Here is a 23,447-nt window from a genome sequence, read left to right on the forward strand (position 1 = left end):
GTCACCATAATAAACATAAGATCTGGTTATTATGCCTAATAAGATAAACATACTTAAGAATCAATTAAGAGTTGCATATGTTCTGCTTACCTTAATTCTCAAGAGATTGTCGCTGTATGTGAATACTTCAAGAACAATGTCCTGTATGTCATTGCCATACAAACTGTCTCCCAACTTGCTCAACGGGACTCTAAAACCTGTCTCTGTGCTCTCCACATCACCGTTCACAACATAACCATACTCACTGTTTGGTGGAAGGGAGCAAGTCTGGGCATCGGCATCCCAAAGACACGGTGAAATACAATTCTCCTCAGGAATATCATTGCCGTTCCGAACTGAAAGTTAAGATTAATTGCTAAACGAATGGGACAATGGTAGACTATGATTTGGCAAACACAGGAGATGTATCATGTAGAAATTTTAGTGAAAAACGCAGGCTCGACCAGGACTCGAACCCGAGTCTCTGGCATACTGTGCCATTTCCCTACCAACTGAGCTACAGAGCCAGCCTTGACTACGTTGGTACCTCAGTTGGTATAGAAATGCCACGATATGTGAGAGACCTTGCTTTGAATCCTGGTCAATCCGACATTTTTCACTAAAATTTCTAGAAAAGTAGACTAGTTTTCCTCTTATTTAAAGGAATGCAAAGTGCTTAAACATCTTAATTTGAAAATAGTACAATAATATCAAAAATCTTTATATCATGATTAAGCCATTCAGTAGCGAAACTAACATGCTCTGTTCCCCCTGCAACTTTCAGTTGTGCGCCCTTACTTATTTTTTTTTAAAGCATTTGTTTCCTAAATTTTAATTCTCTCTGAAAATCTTAGTTCTACTTTTTTAGTTACAGTAGCATGCAAATTAATCCGAACAAGATACACATTTTGTCATTTAATGCAATTGCTGCAATATACATAACTATTCATGTATTTAGAAATACCCTTAGTACTTTATGTGACCTCCCTTGTTTGTAATGACATCTTTGACACATTTAAGCATGGATGACACTAAATTTGCACAAATGTTTTTAATTTCTTCGTAATGGTACCACACGTTAACAAGGGCACAAAGCATTTTCTCCTTGGTTAAACAACCACTTTTGACATCCTTCTTTTGCAGATAGACCATAAATTTTCAATCGGATTTAAGTCAGGCGAGTTTCCTGGCCAGGAGAGTACTTGTACATTGTCATTATCAAAGAACTCATTGACTTTTCGAGATGTATGACATTTTGCTAGGTCCTGTTGGAAAACACAACTGACTCTTCGTCTGTCGACGATAACAAAATACTTCAGCAATAGACTCCACTTTGGGTCTTCAACAATGAACTATTGAGTAAAAATGGATCGTTGTTCACAGCACAGGGCATTATCAAGAGAGAATGTGCAGTTATTTTTTTAAAAAAGTGAAACTAAAGCTTAAAACTGCAACGTATTTTAAGCTTATTGTATACCTGAAAAAGTATGCATCTTGTTCGGATTAATTTGCACGCTACTGTATTAATATTTTCTGTTTACAGTTGTAGGGGCATATAAATATAATATTTTCGGTTGAAAATATATTTTAACGCCGAAAGAACTTTTGTGAACTATCAGTCTTTCTTAATTTATCGTTCTTACTGCAACCCCATAGCTCGTGCACCCCCCCTGCACAGCGGGCGTATTATTTACGCCACTGAAGCAATTTATATCAACCATCCTCGATTGACTCATTGTATGTAGCCATGGGCATGCAGAAGTCAGACAAAAATGACATCTGATACATGCATTTTCATTTCAGCAACAATACACAATAGCATGGATATCAGCAGAAAGTTTCCCAAAGAAGTCAGAATCAAGAAACTGTGCTCTAAATTGGAACAAACATAGATTGGATATCATGTTATGTGATGTTAACATAATTGCTCAACAAAACTGTTGTTAGAAAGATAGAAAGAAAGGGAGAGAGAAGGGGGAGAGACATAAGAATAATATTTAGAGGGGAGTAGAGAGAGAGAAAGAAAGAGAAGAGAAAGAAGAAGGAATATAAGAAAGGAATATCAAGAGAAAGAATGGGCAATGAAAGAAATAATGGGAAAGAGAAAGAGAGATATAAATAAACTTGAATAGAAGATTAAGAATAAAGCAAGAGAAAATGGAGGAGAATAGTCTACATGAGAGAGAGAGAGAGAGAGATAAAATAAAGAAAGGGAAATATTTTCTTATCACACAAACATATAATAACTAACTCACTGTGACTTTTGAAAAAGAAAGTAACATCATTTACCTATCGATTTCACTGATGAGATTCTGGAGGCCAAAATTGATAGGTAAATAAAGCATTCTTTTGTGAAAGTCACTTTGCAAAAATCACACAGATATGTTTGCATATGAAGATAATTCAACTGCATTTGTACTATGAATTTAAAGAAGAAATATATTCTACTATGACGACACAAAAGGAAAAATTTAAGGAAACATAGACCGTAAAACAGAGAGTGGAAAAGGAATAAAAGTATGAAATATACTAGACTCTCGCTAATCCGGCCATTCCTTGCACATATGGGTGCTGGATTCGCGGAAGTACCGAATTAAGAGAGGGTCGGAAATTACGTACTACTATGTAGTTTAAACGCTTAGGGACTATACAGGCTGTACTTTATTAAATCCAAAGACACTGTACATTCATTTACATAGAAAATTTAGTCGTTCAGTGTGTACATATACAGTAGTATCACTCACTATGAAACATGTCACGGATTTTTAGTTGTCGCAACAGGGGCGGCGTCAGAAATTTTCGACCGGGTGGGCAGAAGCTCCAAAGTGGTAGATTAGGGTGGGCAGTATAAATGTAAGACCATGTATGTGTACATAAGACGTATGTATCACCCTCTCTCTTACACTCCCGATTTTCCTCTTACTTCTTTTCCCTTTCCTTGTTTCCCTCTTTATTCTTTTCTAATCTATTCTCGCATCTTGTTCCATTTCCTTTCGTTTTGTCTCTGATGGACACAATTATTTCAAGGAAGTGTTTACACATGCGCAGCCATACACCAGCCATACATTCTAATCATATTCTTTCATGCATGTTAATACAGTGAAATAAATGTGAATTAGGTTTAAGCTTGTGTTACAAATACAAGGCACATACTTGATTTTATGAATTCGGCGACAATGATAGAAAGTGCGATGGTAGACAATCGTGAAGTTTCTCGTAATTTAAATGCATGTTCCTGACCATAGTATTTTCATCGTAAAAGTTTTTGACTGAAAGAGTTTTCTTACTCCTTGGGGGTTACTTTTCTTAGCTTACAAGGTTTGTACAACTGACAAATCTATCTGAATGTTTGTAGTACCAGCGATTGGGTGCCAACATTTGAGGGGCAAGGGGTGCCCATCCCCCCCAAGGCCAATGGCGCATCCCCACAAAAATCATGTCCCCCCCAAATCATATCATTTGCGCCCTGAAACTATATCGTAATCCCTAAGCAGTTTACCAACACTAAGCACTATATTTTAAGAAGTGATGTTAGTCATGAATATGGAGAATATCGCTCATGTCTTGTAATGCAGCTACGATATATAGCATAAAAATTCACATCCACCTCAGTAAAGCGCCAAACACGCATTGTTGTAACAAACACATTATTGCGAGCGAAGCAAGCAAGAACATTTTTACATCCATGTCTTTGCAGGCTTTCAAGACGGGGTGTCAATACTTTCTTAGGATCCCGGGATATTTAGTCTTTTCCAACTTCTGTTTTGGCACGTTCGTGGTCGAAAACGTGTGGATACCATATCGCTAAATACAGTCTCCAAAATTTAATGTTCAAACTCTCTCTTCACTACAGAAATCCCTTGACAATCTAAGATTTAACACTTTATCAAGAGCTTCCTATCTCCCCTTTTAAATTTCTTACTCAATCCTATCACAAAAATGTCCATGCCAATTTTAGACTTACTGTTGATATTGAAGACTGCATATTGCCTCCTCCAAAAAATTAATTCTCGGTCTCCACACCAGAATTTCTGCAACATTCTAAGACAATAGTAATACAGAAGAATTGGATACCTTAATGCTCAGTGCCCCTCTAACTAAAATACCCACCATAATCTAAGACTTAGAGTTGAATACTGTCCCCGCCAACGCATAATTCAGAATTGCCCCCAGAACCCACGTGTCAATTAAGGCCTAACATATAAGAGTTGGATATTTATACCCCCCCCCCCTCGCACCTTCAATAATGACCTTAAACGCTTTCCTTTCTTCATCTAATGGATTAAATATGGTGAATTTAAGGTGTAAAATTTTTACCTGTATTTTGGAAAAATATATAAATGTTCAATTTTACGTTATTTGAAGGGAAAAAATCCCCCAAAGAATCTCGATGGCACAGCCTGCGCGATAATCCCCCCCGTGGGCACCCCTGAATATACGTTTTCTTGGTATAAAAGGCTTAGCATAAAGAGGCCATAGCGCGGGGGCAAAAAGTGGCAAAATGTGGCTGGGGAATTGCATCCCCCACTTCCCGCTCCTCCTAATCGCCGCCAATGAATGTTTGGATTAAAATGAACGTCTTATTAGGAATGATTTAAAACACACACGGAAAACAAATTATTTGTTCATTGTCCATTAAGTATCTCTAGACTAATGAAAGGCTATTTTGACAAAATATCACTCGTCATAAGTAATAAACAATATGCCCCCAATGGCATAACGCTGTCGCATTATAATGAAGAGGTCCTGTTTCGACTCCCCGTCCTCTTGTGGAAGCACAATGCACACGGGTTCTGACTACACGTTAAACTGTAGGTTTAGTCCCGATTAGCCTATCTGAGCATAAAAGTGGGCTTAGAAACAAACTAACAAAATCGTCTTCTATATACTTCGTGACGTAACTTTGTTTTCTTTACTTCAGCTGCATCTACAGATTCTGTTTACATTTTCGGCTGATTCATGTGACAAAATTTATGTGTGGAACGAGGATTTCTAAATAGGATAAGCCACTCATTAGCAATTGAATAATTCTGTAGCTTTTTCCGTATATAACTGATTTATTAAAATTTATTTACTTCGGTATTGTAGTGATTGTTGTGATTCCTTCTTATTAGTAGAACGAATATAAAGTTGATATTTCGTATATCATATTGATATTTGAAGATGACAGGTATATAAAAATTGTAATGAAAAAAAGGGACACTTCTGGAATTTCAATGCAGAGCTAATTAAAATTATATTATACTCTATAGCAGGCATATCCAACTTCAATCAAGCAGTTATCTACTTTTTATTGTCATAACAGGCAGTGAGCTACTATTAATCGTTAATCTTTGCAAAAATTTGTATCTACTCAGCCATTATACATTATAGAAGTTGAATTCAAATAACGTATATTCGTATAATTACAATAGATAACTGCGATCGACCAACAAACGCCCCGCGATTGACCGGTCAATCGTGATCGACGCGTTGGACATGCCTGCTCTATAGCATACTTAAACCCGAAGGTTTATGGCTGCAGCAACACAAGCCTTCCATCTGTCCCTATCCTGGGCAAGATCAATCCAATCTTTCCCATCCTTACCGATTTATTTTAGGTCCATCTCAACGTTATCCCTCCATCCTCGTCTTAGCCTTCCTACTGGTCCCTTACCATCAGGTTTCCCAACAAGAATCCTGTAAACTATTATTTCCTCTGCCGTTCGTGTCACATGGCCTGCCCATCTAACTAAGTCTTCTTGATTAAATTATTCTAATATTAATTAAAAAGTCGAAATAATTTATTGTGTTGCTGGTGGAAGTAACGCTAAGATGATATTTAGATTTGTTTATTTGGAGATGATTTTAACCATAGCCAGGCCGGAATATATATACGTAGTGGAGGCCCGGGGCTGCAGCCCTCAAGTTCACCCTCAATTCTGATTTAATCTTGATCATACCCTGCATAATTTTGAGCCTCCTAAGCCTACTAGCTGCTTTTAAACATGGAAGTATTAATTTGATCACAGTTTTTGTTTCAACAATGACAAAAGTGGCTTTTTATGGGTTGATAATATGTGAACATTTCCAGCGTAGATAATATTTACAAGTAAAATGTACATGTTATGAACACCAGGTTACACTTGAATATTTAATCATTCATATATCCCCCAGTATATGTACTTATTGAATTTGATTGGGTGGGCAATCGGGTGGGCACAGGAATTTTTTTGCCCACCCGTGCCCACCCCTGTCGCCGTCCCTGTGTCGCAATCCTTGGTTCAACTTATCTAAAATTTCGAGTTTCTGCTTGAGGTCAAGCATCACGTGTTTCCTTTTAGAAGCCATAGTATGTACTGAACTTTACTGTAAGAAAGTCACAATTTCAAATACTGTACGTATGTATAGCATTGTTTATCATTTTTAACTAACAACATTGTTGAACACGATAATTCATTGTTGTGCGCGTCATTTCTGCTTGAGTGACTACAGGCCGGATGTGGGCCGGACTACTGAGAGGGCGGACTATTGACGGCCGGATTAGCGAGAGTCTAGTGTAAATACATAAGCAATTTTTCCACATTCCGGGAGGGTCAAGTATCACCTCTCCCCCTCCCTTTGACCCCCATATAAGAATGCCAATTCAAATAATGCTTTGGTAGAGGGCATCATTTTTGAAAATATGCCTTCCTTATTCTCCATGAATATAATCATACAGATAACGTTGGCTACAGTTTAGCATATTATTTTTATAACTCTATTGGGTCTGAAGATATGAGCAAGAAATCTGGGATACATCAACATTATAGAAAGTGCTGTGTATCTATCTCTCTAACTTATCAAGACCTGCAAAATTTGACTTTTGCTGTCATATATGTTCAAGGTATGCAAATGCCTTTTCTATTACGTTTTTCAAATCACCAATTGTTTTACAGAAAAACAATAGAAAACAGATGTGTCCAGTAGGCTACTGACAACAACAACAGTGTAGCTGATTTATGGACAACAGTAGATCTCAAGAGATCCACTTATCTATTGAAAATAATAGATCCAATTTCTAGAAAGTAATGAAATGGTATACTGTAATTTTAACGTCATCATTGAAGCATAATCGTAAAACTTTTATCAGCCCACAGGCTAATGATAATAAAGAAATGTTTATATTAGAGATGGAAGTCATTCTTTCCCCAAGAATGATGATCCCACAAAATTTAAACAGTTTTGGTTTTAACACTTTAACTGCCGGGTTGATTTCACCAATTTTGCCTCCTGTGCCAAAGGGGTTATTGGACTTTATTTCGCAAATTCGAAAATTTATCTTTTTCTTGTCATGTTAAAAATAGAACAGTCAAAACACTTTTGATGTGTATTTAACTCCCACGCCTTGTCAGTCATGCCTTATGTGAATCATTGTTATACTCGTGACCGATAGTGCTCTAGGAACAACAAAATCAAGCCACGTTTCGGTCATAATGACCAACATGGCATGATTGGTGTTCTCCAGTTTCAGTCATTATGACTGACGTGGCAGAGAACGTGTTAATATAGCTGAAGGCAGTAGCGTATGCAGAATTTCATCAAGGGGGGATGAGTTTGATTCTAAAGCTTTCTCCAAATTCATATTACCATTCTTTTATTATACTTTAATTAAATAATCATAATTAATTAATAATACTTATAATTTATTAATTAGTTGAATTACTACTAATAATTCTACTAATACCACTACTACTATTAAGTAGTAGAGATCTACATAAATTATGAAAGGAATAGAACAAAATTACTTTCTAGTCGTTCGATTTTGACAAATTCTAGGAGCATTTTTTTGTTTCTTTGATATGAAATAATTGTCTAGTCAACGAGGTGAGACATTTGAAGTGTGAAGAAAATCCATAAAATCAAGAAAATATATTAAAATAAATTGAAATAATCAAAGTATGGAACTCATCCAAAGTGCTGCGGTGGTCTGGTCGATAGGGTATCTGACAACCACGTGGGAGATCAGGGTTCAATTCCTGGACTTGGTTGGAATTTTTCAGCTCTTGTCCCCGCATAAATATCCCCGATAATTCACATTTGGAATGTCTCGCTGTTCTTACCAACAAAACATTTTACAATAGTTAATGTTATTGTCGTTTGAAATCAGAAATTTAAACGTGCCAGTGTAAACAATGGGAAAGTGGACTGGTGGCTGTGTATTCTTGTCCACCTACAATTACCTTCTTACAACGAACCAAGAAATTTCTTTAGTTAATGGTCATTGTTCACACATGCACACAAAAATACATGTTCATTGAACATTGATGCAGCTGAGATACAAAACAACTTTTTTCTCCTTTAAATCAATGGTGCCCTCATATTTTATTTTCAAGAATTTGTGTTTATTTTTAAGGCATTCACTCTGAAAGATGCGTGTGTTTGGAATGCTGTGCTTTTCTCCATGCTGCATTTCAATAATAATTCAAATTATTATTATTATTATTAGTAGTAGTAGTAGTAGTATTGTCGCAGATCTTTGACTGTGATAAATTGGACATTTTTAATTTTCTTCACAGCATTTTGCATAATATTTCAAAACTCAGGGGGGGGGGGTTAAACCCTTAAACTCTCCCCCCCTTGCATACGCCACTGCCTGAAGGACATTAATGCAACATAACCTTCCATTTGGCTACTTACGATTCCATGAAACTAAGCAGTCCAATCTTTCTTCATCTTGACCTGCTCTGAGTTGAAGTACAAAGTCATTATCAAATGGAATATGCAAATCAAATCCCTCCAATGTCTGTAACAAAAAAATATAGTTAATTACATGTTTTTTTTTTAAAAGGATATATGTTGACTGTGGAAGAAATTATGTGAAAATAGACCTGAGTTCATCAGCTGTTGTTGACGAGAGAAGCATGTGTAACAAATCAGATTTTTGAGGTGACTGCAGTGCCACAGAAGTTGCATATTTAGACATTTACTTTTTTAAAAGGTAGGGAATGGAGATTAGCCATAAATTATAACAAAATGGCAGAATTTTGCACTAAATTATATGATATTTATAGATATATCAGATTTGTAAAATAATCAGATATTTTACCGATAAACCATTACATTGACATGCCTATCGACTGATACTGATAGAGTACCGATTAATGTGCCCCATCCAAGCACGTAGCCAGGAATTCTTTGTAGGGGGGGCAATGTCAATCCTAGAGGGGGCAAATTTTTAATATATTGTGTCGCATTGGCAGATATAGCAGGGTACACAGACATTATACGGAATCCCATACACCCTAATAAATCACAAAATTATTAAGTGTCTTTGTTATGTTGCTAGAGTAATACACGATATAATTGTAAAGTTTAGTGAGAATTCCAGGTAGAAATATGTTCTGTATTTTTCACAGGGGGGCAAAGCAAGCTCTCAAGGGGGGCAGTTGCCCCCCTGCCCCCCTCTAGCTACGGGCCTGGCCCCATCCCTATTACATACACAACAATAATATCAAGAATCCTTTGTCGTTAGATAGTTAGGTCTATCTGAAGAAGTGTGAAATGTAGAAGAAAGAAGAAATTAAAGATGTTGAAAACTGAGGATGTGATGGAAGTTGTAAGGAGGGATACAGGGAATATAACAAAATGAAATCAAAGGCCACCTAACTGGCCCAGCTCCTTGAATAATTCTGCTTCTGAATGTTCTGCATTCATATCCCAGAGAGATATGCATCCTCCATTGTTCCTTCATGTATTTTATTTCATGATCATTTCTACAATAGATCAAAACAGGGTGAAAAAGCACATTATATTGCCAAAATGCAAATACTTATCATTGAATGAATCACAAATAATATTTAATTATATTAGACAGACAAGCACTTTCAAATGTTTTTATATTCAGTGGAACCTCGATTTTATGTTTTTCGGTGGGATCAAGAAAATTTAAACATATGGCTATATTCGAAAAATGAAAATGGAATGTATGAAGCAGGAAAAGGTAAAATTGGAGTTTCACTTGATATTTAAATATTTAAAGAAAAACATAATGGAAATGTTATAAAAATTAAATACCTTCGTAATGCTGTTATAATGCCAATCGCCTGTATGCCAGCGTTGGTTATTGACATATGCAGCAACTGGTTTCAGGTCCTTTGGAAAATTGAATATTTGCAAATTATCAACATTTAGCTTTTGTACTTTGTCTTCATTGCTTGGAAGATGAGTTACAGCAACAGTAAGATCATGCTGAAAAGAGAGAGAGACATTATTTATCTAGTTTTATGATACTTAAGCACAATTGTATATTTTCAATGAATCTTTAAGTCATCAGAAATAAGTAGAAGGGATTAAACTATTATTCATACAGTCAGTAAATGAATGCAGAATATATTGGAATAAGTATTCAGACCAAATTCTCGGTACATTAATCATACCATGAAGTACAGTAGCCATCCATTTGACCTAAATTGGGTTTCAGTATACATACTGAAACCATCACAGTGTCTGTACAATTAAGTTACTGAAAATATTAGAATGTTTCAAAACGCCTACTGAATCTATTGAAGATTATGGATAATATGAATACTACATTTTAGCTACTGAAAACCATAAAAGACACAGCTAGGCTACTGAAAACAGTAGAAAACATTATGAGTACAGTTCAGCAAACTGAAAACAGCAGGTGTTTCAAAACACCTTATTTTTTATCTGTTTGTTTTCAATAATTACTGTGTTTCTTATTGCTTTAATAGGGCCAAGGTGGTTTTGTCAGTAGGGTATCTGACTACCATGCAGAAGACTCATGTTTGATTTCCAGGGTGGTGACCACAAGTGGGAATTTCTTCGATATGTGACTCTGGAGTTCACCTAGCCTTTGATAAATGGCCTGGGTACATACCACACTTTGTCTGTTGTACAAACATCAATTTATCAAGATTTTTCTGAGAAATTTTTTATCTTTATTTAAAAGTAAAGAAAACAGTTGCATATGTCACCAAACTTAGAATCATTAGTGTGACACAAACGGCTTGGTCATAGTTGTAGGAAGGGTCATGTGTTCTGGATGCTGAAAGGGTTGGGTTGGGGAAAAGGAATCTGCCTCTCCAAGAGAAAGTCATTATTCTTTTCACTGGTAGCTTACAGATATTGAGCTCAGTTTTAATATTGATTTAAGAAGATGTTTGGTGAATATTTTCTTCTCTAAAGTCACCATAACTGAAGTAAATGGCATGTTTTACTTTCACTGATTTGCAAGTTTCTTTATTATTATTATTATTTAGAACTTACATTTAGTCTTCAATCACCTTACATATAATTATGAATTTAAGCTTAAAAGTATGTACTATATATGGCATTCATATTCACCTCATAATATTCATTTTCATGGAATAATGCATTTGCATATACCAATGAATTTGTTACGTTCAAAATACAGCCAACATATTAATATTTTGTACTTCTATTTATCTTTATGAAATAATTATCCAAATAATCAGCTACAGAATTAACTTACCTCATCAAACATAACTTCTGCTTTGAGATGGTTTTCAGCAGTGTCTGCAAGAAAAGAACACATGTTCATCAGATTTCTATTTCTGTAGTATATTGATTGACTGATAAGAAATTTACATTGATACTGATAACAATTGGATTAAAATTGCAAATGTTCCTTGATGAACATGAATGGTTCATTTGCCATCTTAATTCATGTATATAATGAAGTGACTGCAATGAGTTTTGCTTTGAACAAAGAAACTGTACATTTAAACGTTTACTTCATAAAACTAAGCTATATATAAATGTGTGTTAATATCCATTAAATAATAACAAAATTGCAAAAGTTTGCATTAAATTGTAGGTTATTTAGATATATATATATCATTGATGATTTTATAGATAAGCTGATGTACCTGTATTGGCTGATAGCAATTGAATTACGTTTATCTGTCATATTTCTAAGTTACACAGTTTCCATACAAGGATGAGACGAAATGACTTAAACCTCTGAAAGCAGGAGTCATTCTTTAGGAAGCCATCAACACTGGGCAAGCCCAGGCAACTGGCAACCCTTTTGTGAGTGAAGGGAGATGACTTAAAACATTTCTGCTCCCTGATGGTGTAATGGTACCGTCATCACCTTGTAATCAAGGGGTCCCATGTTTGATACCTGGTGGAGGCACATTCTGGTTTTGAATCCACTTTAAACTGTAGGTCCAGGTCCAAGTAGTCTTTCTGTGCATAAAGTAGAATTGAAACAACAATTTAAACTGAATGAACTGACAACATAATGAAAATTAAACACTATTTTTTTTAGCTATAAGATATTTTTTAACTCTACATTTACCTGAAAATCCCTTGCCTTCCTCCCAGTATATGTCGCCATGAGCTTTGTGCATTTGGTCAAGAAATACTTGCAGTGTGAGTGAATATCCCTTTATTCCATTGTTATGTCTCTTGTATTGTTGTATGTAACTGATAGTGCCATCTGTAATTTAAAAAGAAAATTACATATGGACATTTTTCTAACAATAAATTTCATTGTAATTATTGCTTTATAATGTAATTTACTTGCAATTACCCCTTAATTTTCAAGAACATTACAAACTTCAAAAGCATATGTACATTATTGTATGAAATAAATAGCTGGTAATGTATAATGAAAACTAGCATTTTTTAAAGTTTTCTGTTTGTCATGTTAAACAGTGCAGAATTAGTGAACATTCGCCAAAATGTAATTAAACACTAAATAATATTAATATAACAGAGCAAGTGCTACATAATTGTACTTAGTGGGTCACGAATAAGCAACCCAGGTCCATTGTACTGCATTAATTGTTCATTGTTGGACTTCCAACTGATACTGATTGTTGGGTTCCTATCATCACATATTCATTGTTTATCGTTTTTGTTTAGACTGCACCTACAATTCATGTTAGGAAGGTGGTGTGCAACAGTAAGTAGTGAATGTGTGAAGTGAATGGATTAGGAAAATGCTGACCAGTACCCAGGAACAAAATCACCAGCTAAACGCTGTATTTAGAGTGTGATAAGGAAATGTTGTGAATCTAACAATAAATAATGTGAGGGTATGCAGTTAATATCCTTGCACCTTTATATAAACCAGGATGTCAGTTTCTCTGAATTTAACAGTTCCTTTTTATTTTCTTTATTTTCATCTTTATTTTCAATGTAATACATACATACAAGAAGAAGAAAATAATAAGAAAATATATATTATTCTGTACATGCATTGGTAACTTAAAATTTATATTATTATATTGACACCAGGACAGGACTTTTGCAAAGTATTGTTTATTTATTTAGTTTATTTAGCAATTAGTTAGTTTGTGGTTAGTTTTAGTTATCTAACTGCTGTTATTATGTTATTTAGGTAAGACAATCATTCTGGAATCCAGAACAGTTAAAGGTTTGTGATAGAGTTGTGGAGGGTGAGGATTTTGATGGGGTGATTTTATAGGAACTTGGTTGAAAACCTGGCTATATCGTCAATATCAAGAAACTGAAGCTTCCATTAGTTTGACCTCTCGAATTTTTTCCATAACATTCAGCAGCGGATAGAAGCCAGTCTCAGGAAATCAACTAGAGGACTGTCACACAAGTACGTGTATAACAAAGGACATGATGATGCATGTGAGGTTATTCGGACTACTTTTTCATGATATGACAATGAACAATGAATGCTGGCATGTAGTACAGTGGACTCAATCTGCTTATTCATGTCCTACCCAATGCAATCATATAGCCCAAGATGAAACAGCAAATTGAAAACTAAGTTATTTAAAAGTGACTACTATAATAGAAAAAAAACCTGCCAATCAATGTAAGTTGACTTTCCAATGAAGTAATTTATCTGTTTGTCTTGTTTGATATATTGTGATAATTTTAACTCGAAAAGTACCAAATATGTACATTTTGAACCACCATCGACATGTTCTGTTATTGTAATTGGTTCTATTTTACAGTAAATGAATATGAAGGTAATCTATGTAAAATTTAACTTCAGCCCATCAGTTTTTATTGAATGAAACAACACTGTTAAAAGCAACAAAAATTATGACAAACAAATTACACTTCACACAGGTATTCTTTTTTTTTGAACATAGAAGAACTTACCTCCTGGAAAGTGTGCCTCCTTTGAAGAACTATACGGTGTGGATTCAACTGAAGCAATACACACTAATAACAGTAGAGACTGGAGACTGTTGAATAATAATTTCCTGTTTTTCATTTTCCTTGTTTCTGTCAACAATAATAAAGAAAAATAATTATTAGTGCAAATTTTCCAAATGATATTTTAAAAAACATTTATCATAATTCTCTTTTCTGACACTTTTGGCTAATTGCAAAGAAGTAGATGAGTGATGATATGATGAAAGGAACATCCAGGCTGAGATTCAAACCAGGGACTCCTGGCACCCTAGCATGCTGTGCTAAACACTCCACCACAGAAGTCGGCAAATATGTCTTTACTAGATATTAACTAAAATAAACCAAGGTACATGAACCCAATGTGACCTACCTAAGGTTTGCAATTGTTTCTAGTGGTGTACAATGATAAAACTAGTGGCAAGATTTAAAAGAGGGGAACATTTCTGGATGTTTACTGAAAATTGGAGCCAATTCCAAATAATAACATGGGTGGAGGGAAGTTACGTTTAGACCAGGGACGTATCTAGAAATATATTTTGGGGGGGGGGGTCCAAACCAAGTGTCTCAGGAATAATAATAGTAATGATGTTTAAATTGAAAGAATTATATTAAATCAAATTAATACTAATTGCAATACATAAATTAATATTATCTTATTATTCCACGAATAGGTAAAAATACTGTATAAGAATAGACATATAACAGTGCATATTCATTATGTCACTTACCTGTAGTTAAGACCGGATTAATTTACATTAAAACAAGTGCCCTGGCAATGAAATTAATGTCAAATAGATGAATAATTGAATATTTATCGAATAACAAAAATGATGTTGCATGTAGTTGGAGAAAAGTAAGTTTCTGATTAATGTTTTATTCATATAAATCATATAATCCCAATATGCATAATCCGTGCCTTCTAAAAAGTTCAGAGGAAATTAATACCCATCGATTATGCAACAAATGCTAATATTTTCATTACTTAATTTTAGTACTTGATAAGTCTTTCGGGCAGTCTGGACCCCTGGACTCCCTTCCCCCTAAATACATCCTTCCTGTCCTTCAAAGCCATATGATCCCAATATAATCCCTGTCTTCCAATAAGTTCAGAGGAAATTATACAACAAATGCTAAACGAATATATTTTCATTATTTAATTTTTGTACTTAATAAATCTTTCAGGTGGGGGAGGGGTCCAGACCCCCTAAATACGTCCTTCGTGTCCTTCAAAGCCCTATGATTCCAACATAATCCTTGCCTTCCAATAGGTTCAGAGGAAATTATACAATAAAGGCTAAATGAATATATTTTTCATTTAATTTTAGTACTTGATAAGTCTTTCGGCAGGGTGGGGTGGGGGGGTCTGGACCCCTGGACCCCCAATTCGTGCTTGGTTTAGACCATATTGGGTGCATATGCACCCAATGTGGCCTAGTCATATATTTTGTTTTTTCACATCAAAATATGCAACAGAAATTGTAAAGAATGTACAACTATGTTGTTTTTGTAAGTAGATAAGTATATTGATACACTTACATTTTATTTATGTAATGACATATGAGATTTGTACAAAGAAATAACATTGTTTACAAACCAATAAACAAGGGACTGACATGTCACAATTTGTTACCAGAGACTATGGATTACACATCACAGTCTGGCAAAAGAAAGGTCCTTTATCATCCTTAGTGAGTTCCACATACACACACCACATGAACATAAGAGTAACAAATGTTACATTTGTGCATGTCTTTCACAATATATTCCTATGTAGGCCATATTGAGTACACCTTATATAGTGTTATTTTCTCCTTCGTTATAAACAGTATTTTAGATTAAAGTCTAAACTAAGTACATTGTTGTAAAGTACAAATTATGAGTTATCATAATATGTACTAGAGATATAAACACCTATCACTTGGAAGATGTAGTAAGAAATAACTTACATATCCAATATTAGATCACATAGAATACAATCACGAGGTTCAGCTATTTCTCTTCATTGTCTTCAGGTTTATGTACTGTAGGTACAGCAAACAGGTTCAATCATGTCATTCGGACAGTCTAAATGACATAATAATGTCATTTGTTGAATTAATCATGTAACTACTTGGGGACAGCAAATAGGCCATATGGGATTTAGGTACCTTATATTGCACAACATTACTCTGAGGGTCAAGGCCTGGTGAGTTGCCTTGATGTTGTTGATGTTTAGTCTGCGAATCGAATTCCATTGCTGCTGTATTCTGGCTTTTGAGACAGGACTTTGCTGGATAGTGGATATCATAATAATCTTACAATCTTCCAATTTTACAAATTAATTATTCAGGGATTACATATAAAATCTGTCTCTTACCTTGGTTCCAAATTTTACGAATTAGATAACAATAATGGTAACAGTCAATGACTACTCAAATACTATTTGATCTTACCTTTAGCAAACATCTACAGTATATAGTAAAGGTTGTTTATGAAAGGAATACAAAAGTATTCTCCATTTATAAGTAAAATCTTCTACTTGTAACTTTGCAGTGGACAATGCTGTTCATTATCTCTTCATGTGAGATTACAATAGAGTGAAATATCTGATTCAAACAGGAAAACAAAGCTTGATGATAACAGTCTTTCAATATCCTGTGAAGTATCATATCTTTGCAATTGTTTTATATATATATTTTAATCATATTTATGTTATGATATGAAGTATGACTTGGAAACACACATATGAGTTGTCTTTTCGGCTTAGTGTTAGTGCAACATCTAAAAGATAAAGTATTTCCCCTTGGCGCTGGAAGAAGCCATGGAGGCTCATAGGGGGTGTGAAAGTAGGGGATTCACACATTCACAATCTCTGCTATTTGTGGAGGCGATGTGAATAAGCACCATGCTCAAGACACCTTTACCTTCCTCCCCAAGTTTTTCTCTAGGTACCCATTCATTAAAGACTTAGTTAACCTTTAACCTTTGAGGCACTTCATACAGGAAAATTATGGGAAAAATTCCCATCTGAAATTACCTACACTGAGTATTGAACCAGAGTCTCCCATGTGACTATAGCTCTTTTCAGTTCTTACGTCGTCCGCTCTAGAAGCTGGCAGGGGAAGTGGGGAGCGGGGAACGTGCCGCTGACCAACCAGAGAACAGACCACCTAGCGGTGGAGCCGAGAGTTACGCAGTTGCGGGAGGAAGCTGCAGCGCTAACTTCGTTCTGCACGTTGCTGTGTTGCCAATTCACCGCGTTGCTGATGGTCTTTTGCCCCAGTGTTGATTCCTGTTTGTTATGAGCGGAATGTAGGAATAACATACGTGGGAGTAATTGTTGTCGCGTCGTGTATTGCCTAACTGCATTGTTTCTTCGATAAACGTGTATGTGGCATGTGATGTGACGTTTATTTGTACTCTCGCTGTTCCATTGTGACGCGAACTGTGCAGTATATTGTTAGGGAAGGCAAAGACAGTCTTGAGGCGTCGGGTTCCACGTCATTTGAATCACCGTGCAAACGAATCAAAAGGAACAGTATCACAAAGGCAATCGACGGTTGCGATAAAGATATAACAAGAAGAATTATCCTCGGGTATTATGTAAAGGGCGAATGTCCAACACTGAACAAGTTTTCGTTGATTTGCATACACAAATAAGCTTTCAGTGGGGAGTTTCGTCGTTGTGGAGGATACTGAAGTATATGGGGTTCAAGTACAAAAAGAGCAATGACGGTAGACGATTTCAAATTGGTATACATCTATGATTAGACTCACAAATTTCTGAACATTGTCCAAAAAATAGACCGATCCTACTAATAATGGAGAGAGCCGATACAGTTACAGCCAGAGTAATATTTTTGCGAGAAATGCATCTTCTAAAAAATAAGGAACCTTTGCCCTATATATGTATTTCATTTAGATGAAACGTAAATACATCAGAATTACGCTCCAACGAAAATCTGGCAAAATAAAGAGGGTACAGGGGGTTTAAAAGTGCCCGTGGGTAAAGGTGGGCGCATTATTGTTTGTCACGTAGGTTCCAGTCACACTGGTTTTCTACAGGCATGTAAATTAGTTTTCAGTGGTTTTTGCAGTTTTTAGATACGCTTGACGAAAGGAACATCAAAGACGCAGTGATTGTAATGGACAATGCTAGCTACCATTCGGTACAGTTGGAAAGAATTCCTACAACGTATACACTTGATATCATACACTTATCGGTATTCCACTGACCACAAGATGGGGATAATACGCGTTCTCAGGCCATACGCGAACAATGGGACGTCTGTATTTCATGTTCTTTCGATTTCAACTCGCCTTTACAGCTACTCTGGCAACGCTGCAGTCTCTCTCTCTAACCGGCCTGTCTCGTTGCGCTGGATAGGTCGTTTCCCCGCTCTCCACTTCCCCTGCCAGCTTCTAGAGCGCACGCCGTAACAACTGAAAAGAGCTATAGTGGTGTAGCTTGGCTGATGTGTTTGGGAAGGGATGGAGCAGGCCCGTAGCTAGAATTGATCTCCAGGTGGGGCTCACATGTTATCAGGGGGGACTTTGTAAACAAAGTCCATTTTTCAAAAGTTTAACAGTGTAAAATGAAGGTAAATTAAGTGCGTGTGTGTGGGAGGGGGTCAATAAGTTACATAAAATTTAGAAATATACAAAAACATCACTTGAAGTGTTAATTGACTGCTATTGAAATCATCCCTTACTACACAATCCATACTACGTACTTTCGATGATACAGATATTTATAATCACACACAAAAAAAAGTACAATATTCAATCATAGTACCTACTGTACATTCCACCCCTGGCAGAAGCAATGAAACTTCACTTCGTTCCCAAAATCTGTTGACCTTTGACGCAGATGCGGAGGGAATTTACATGATGCCATCAAAGTCACAGATTTTTGTCTAAAAGGGAGGTCGCAACAGGGGTAACGAAGGTAAAGATAAATAATGTAATAGCTGCTGTTCATTTTTTTGTGAATTTATACTTCACCAAAGTTGTGAGCAAAATAATATCTGCTATCTACATCTTCACTCTTCACTGCAAACTAATTACACAAAATGAAGACCCAGGGGGAAAAACGATGAATGTCGATTTTTCGCCCATTTTGAGATCGCAGCGCCATCTGATAGTTCAGAAGCTGTACTATAAGAATGAGAACGGCCTTGGTTGGGAAACGATGAGAAGTGCCTGAAAAACGCATTATTATTTTGGCATATATTAACGTATTTATGAAAAGAAATACTTTGTTTTTCATTTCCTGGCAAATCGTCTCGAATGAACATTCATCGTTTTTCCCCCTGACCCTTCAAATAGTTTTATCTAATGTCAAGGGGGCTGATGGCAGTTCCAGCCTGGCTACGGGCCTGGGATGGAGGCGGGGCAATGAAGTGGAGGGTTGGAAACAAAAAACGACATAACAATTATTTGTACACAAGAAACAACTCTTCTCTCTCCAACAACAGTTTTTGGTTGCACCCTTGGACATGCTTGAGTCAAGGTTTTGCCTTTTTCACCACTGCCTCACGTTCCACTACTTTTTTTGGGTATACATTATCTGTTTTATCACTGTTTTCCATCTTACTGGTTTGGTTTTCACATGGTCTGACTATGTGCCTCCAACGGGTATCGAACCAGGGACCTCTTGATTACAAGATGACGAAGTTACCACAATGCCATTGAGGTGTTCTGTTCCTCACTATGCATTACACCTGATGTTCTTGATAGTTGTAATCTTTTCTTGAATATGTGTTCCAGGCGTCATTTCATGACAGGAAGAAGCGTCACAATGTTACATTGCAAGCATACAGGTGGCAAAACAGATCTTTTGAACGTTTGTAGTGCGGAAACGACGTACCAACAACAAAAATGGTACTGAGACAAGTTGTTTGTTTTGATGTTCTCTGTATGTTTATGTGGTCTGAGGATACCATTTTAATAACACCCTTCATATTAAATTATTAATATTATTTTTATATTTAACTTCAATATTAACTTTAATAATAACTAAATACAATACAATACAATAACTAAAAAAAAATGAATCGATCGTGATCTACATGCAAAGTTGTACAGAAAGGATAACATTTCTTGTAAGCCATGGAAAATTGGGTGGAAAGGCATGGGAAAGTTTTGGGAGCCGGTGGTACCCCGAACCCCCCTTCAACGATGATGCTGTCCACCAACTGTACCACAACAGCTCTGAACATTACATCTACATGCATTTGTTGGCAGTAGGTTTAAAATAAAAATTTAGCCACATTATGTATTTAGTAAAATGTTTAGTCTACTTTCTTATTGTTAATAGTATCTGGTTCAGTTTCACATGACTTAAACTGGTGAAAACAGTGTTGTTACAAGGAACAATTAGTTGCTTGATGGAGTTTCTATAATTATAACAACTGTTTACACTTTGAGACAATAGTCAGACGGTTGTGGGTGGAGGCACATGATGGATTGGGTCGCGTCCCAAATAGCCTATCTCTTTATAAAGTGAACTTAAAACAAACTTTGACTTCTTTGACTTTAAAAATAGTTGTCAAAGGAAGATGTTCCTTTGTTTTCTATCTTATCAGATTCCAAACATTGTCTCATGGCTTTTGTATTCTAATCATTCCGATTGTTACACTACCACTATATCTGTTTTTTTTTTCTGTTCCATCCGTATCTTTTGTCAGACAACTGTAGGAAAAAGCCATATATAGACATTGTTAGGGTCAAAGTAGAGTGCTATATTTATTGCCATAAGAATGTGGTGTTAGATTTAGTTCAAGTTAGAGAAAGGATTAAGTCCTACACTCCTATGGTTTTTCCGGATAGTAACATATCTCGTTGATTTTATTTTTATACGGAAACACTCGAAATCACTGATGATTGTTTGAGAACAAGCTGACATTATCTTCTTGAGATGATAAGAAAGCCAAGAACTAGACAACAGGTGATCGAAGTTCATTGTCATGGCCAAGTTCTTTAATTTGCTGACGTATTAGTTTATGTAGGAGTTAATAATAATAATGACTCCACAATCTGCATTTGTTATGCAAAGACTATTTATTTTATCTCAGTAATAAGTTGGTAACAAACAGAATACAAGCAAGAAGAAGAAAGCTCACTCACTCTCTAGCCTTCTTAAACCCCAAGGTTTATGGCTGTAGCAACCAGGGTGGTATTTGTATAGGGATGGGGGATTTCCCCCCCTCTGAGTACTTGTGTTCCCCCTCTGCTTGATAAATGTTATCCATGGGGGAAAATGTTATATGGCATAAAGTCATTATCTCATGCTGTCCCTAGACAGTCAGTAGAATCCCCCCTCCCCACTGGAAATTTCTTAAATACCACACTGGTAGCAACACAAGCCTTCCATCTATCCCTATATTGGCAAGATCAATCCAATCTTTTCCATCCTTATCAATTTCCTTCTGGTCCATCTCAACGGGAAGAAAGCTCATGTCCATAATTCTAATTCTATTGATTGAATGAATTAGGCTATTTTACGTTGCATTCCCTCCATTTTGGCTAATCGAAACGATAAGGATGAGTGATGATATGATGGAATTGATGAAGGGACACTCATGAAGAACACCCATGCCCAGGCTGGGATTCGAACCCAGGACTCCATGCTTCATAGTGCACTGTGATAACCACTCCGAAATGCAGGCGGGATATAATCTAATTCTAATTGGTTCTAATAACACGATCTGTAGCGATAGATTGTTTATGTAGAAATGTATCTGAAACAGCAATTTTGAAACGGGAACAGAAAATCTCATGTCAAACTTGGCAAAGCACCCCCCCCCGCAGCTCATGGGCGTGGGGAGGGGGGTCGAACAGGTCAGTGGACCCCCTTGGAAATTGACATTGTTCATTTAAAGATACAAGAAAGCCGAAAGTTGTTACTCTTACTCTTATTGTTAAGAACAGAAATAAAGTTAATTTAGTTAGCATTCGCACAGAATAATCAAAGTCAGAGGCGTGGCGTGCATGTAACTGGTGTTACCGCAGGTAAGAGCAAAATGTAAAGAAATTAAAAAGTTTTTTTTTCTCAATAAAATAACAACATTGTTAAATAAGTTAACCAACAGCGTTGCAGTTGAGTGTATATTGCAGAGAACATTTTTTCTGCAGCCGACAAAAGCGAAGAGACAGGCCGTTCCGCTACCCTCAAGAGGCAACAAGAGGAAAGGGCGCCAATGCAAGGGAACAGCGGGGAAAGACTTGGAGGCAAGTGTGCTAGGGGGTTATTCATATGTCTGTTTAGGGGCCCTGTTTCCGCTGCGGCCTACCGGATCAGCAAGTGTTGTCACGTTGGATTTCCAGAAAAGAGCTAAATCCCGCCTAAAACGGGGATGCTATTTCTCTGAAGCAACAAGAGCTAGACTGCAAAGCCAAAGCTGGATTTAACTACAACGGAGACCGTTTAGTAATAGACGAAAAGATAAGTACTTGATGCGATTCGTGATTTGGACAAACCTTGCTCCAAAAATCTAAGTTGGCAACAGTAGTACGTACATCTGGCCTTCCTCCCACCGCTGGGAGGAAGGCCAGACTGACCCAAATGTGTGGTTCTTCTTCCCCTTTCCACCTCTTTGCAAAGAAACAGAGAAGGTTGACAAGGCTCGACTAATATTCACTGGATTTTCGCGGTAACTCTCTCATGAGTGGTAGTTCTTTCTAGGAGTGATTGTGGCTAAATAAATCATTGAGCGGATTGCATAGAAAAGAGAACAAAAATCCAGATCAAAGGCATGTTTTGGGGGGGGCGGTAGGGTGGAGATGATAACGTCTGATGGCCGGTAACACTTTTGAAAAAGTGACGCCACGCCACTGAATTCAAACTAAAAGTACATTGGATCGAAAACATTAAGTGGAAAATACAGGGACAAGGTTATATTCTACCATTTCATCCAAAGAACAAGTGGTTTCACAGTTTTCAAAATTCTAATAATAATTACAGTTGTAGGCCACACAACACACTTTATAAAAAAAAATCCTCTAACATTTAAAGCCCTTTCTTGAACGAGACGTGCAAAGGTTAATATCAAAATGCATTCAGATACTAACTTCATAAAATGAAAAAGAAATAATGGAAAATAGTTGTGCTGGTATGCACTCGTTTAGTGGATCGGGTCTCCCCACCAATAATAATAATAATAATTATTATTTCGAATAAAATTTATTATTTTGTTTGTAATATTTATTATATAATGACATTTATAACCGTGGTAATAATACTTATTATTTATCTACTATTCAACTTTTATCATTAGCCTGACCACCCCTTGCAAAAATTTCTGGCGACGCCCATGCCGCAGCTAGTTATATCCACTTCGAGCCCTGGAAGCAGA

The 23,447-nt window shown here is 36.3% G+C and overlaps 1 protein-coding gene across 2 annotated transcripts in view; it reads right to left on the reverse strand.

Moving 5' to 3' along the window:
* The window catches only part of LOC145979833 (lysosomal alpha-glucosidase-like), a 74,161-nt gene that overhangs the window by 45,427 nt on the left and 5,287 nt on the right, over nucleotides 1-23,447 (reverse strand). The window contains exons 1-7 of one of the 2 annotated variants that reach the window (XM_083112859.1): nucleotides 16,545-16,569; nucleotides 14,077-14,202; nucleotides 12,287-12,427; nucleotides 11,456-11,499; nucleotides 10,015-10,188; nucleotides 8,638-8,743; nucleotides 91-335 (exon numbers count right to left, since the gene is read on the reverse strand). In XM_083112859.1, the coding sequence (XP_082968985.1) occupies nucleotides 91-335; nucleotides 8,638-8,743; nucleotides 10,015-10,188; nucleotides 11,456-11,499; nucleotides 12,287-12,427; nucleotides 14,077-14,202; nucleotides 16,545-16,557 (849 nt within the window). In that variant the 5' untranslated portion in view covers nucleotides 16,558-16,569. Of the gene's footprint in view, nucleotides 1-90; nucleotides 336-8,637; nucleotides 8,744-10,014; nucleotides 10,189-11,455; nucleotides 11,500-12,286; nucleotides 12,428-14,076; nucleotides 14,203-16,544; nucleotides 16,570-23,447 lie in introns of those variants that run through there. The other variant, XM_083112860.1, reaches the window with a different exon arrangement.

Source organism: Lepisma saccharinum, chromosome 26, assembly GCF_977018435.1.
Source record: "Lepisma saccharinum chromosome 26, izLepSacc3.1, whole genome shotgun sequence".
Classification (NCBI taxonomy): domain Eukaryota; kingdom Metazoa; phylum Arthropoda; class Insecta; order Zygentoma; family Lepismatidae; genus Lepisma; species Lepisma saccharinum.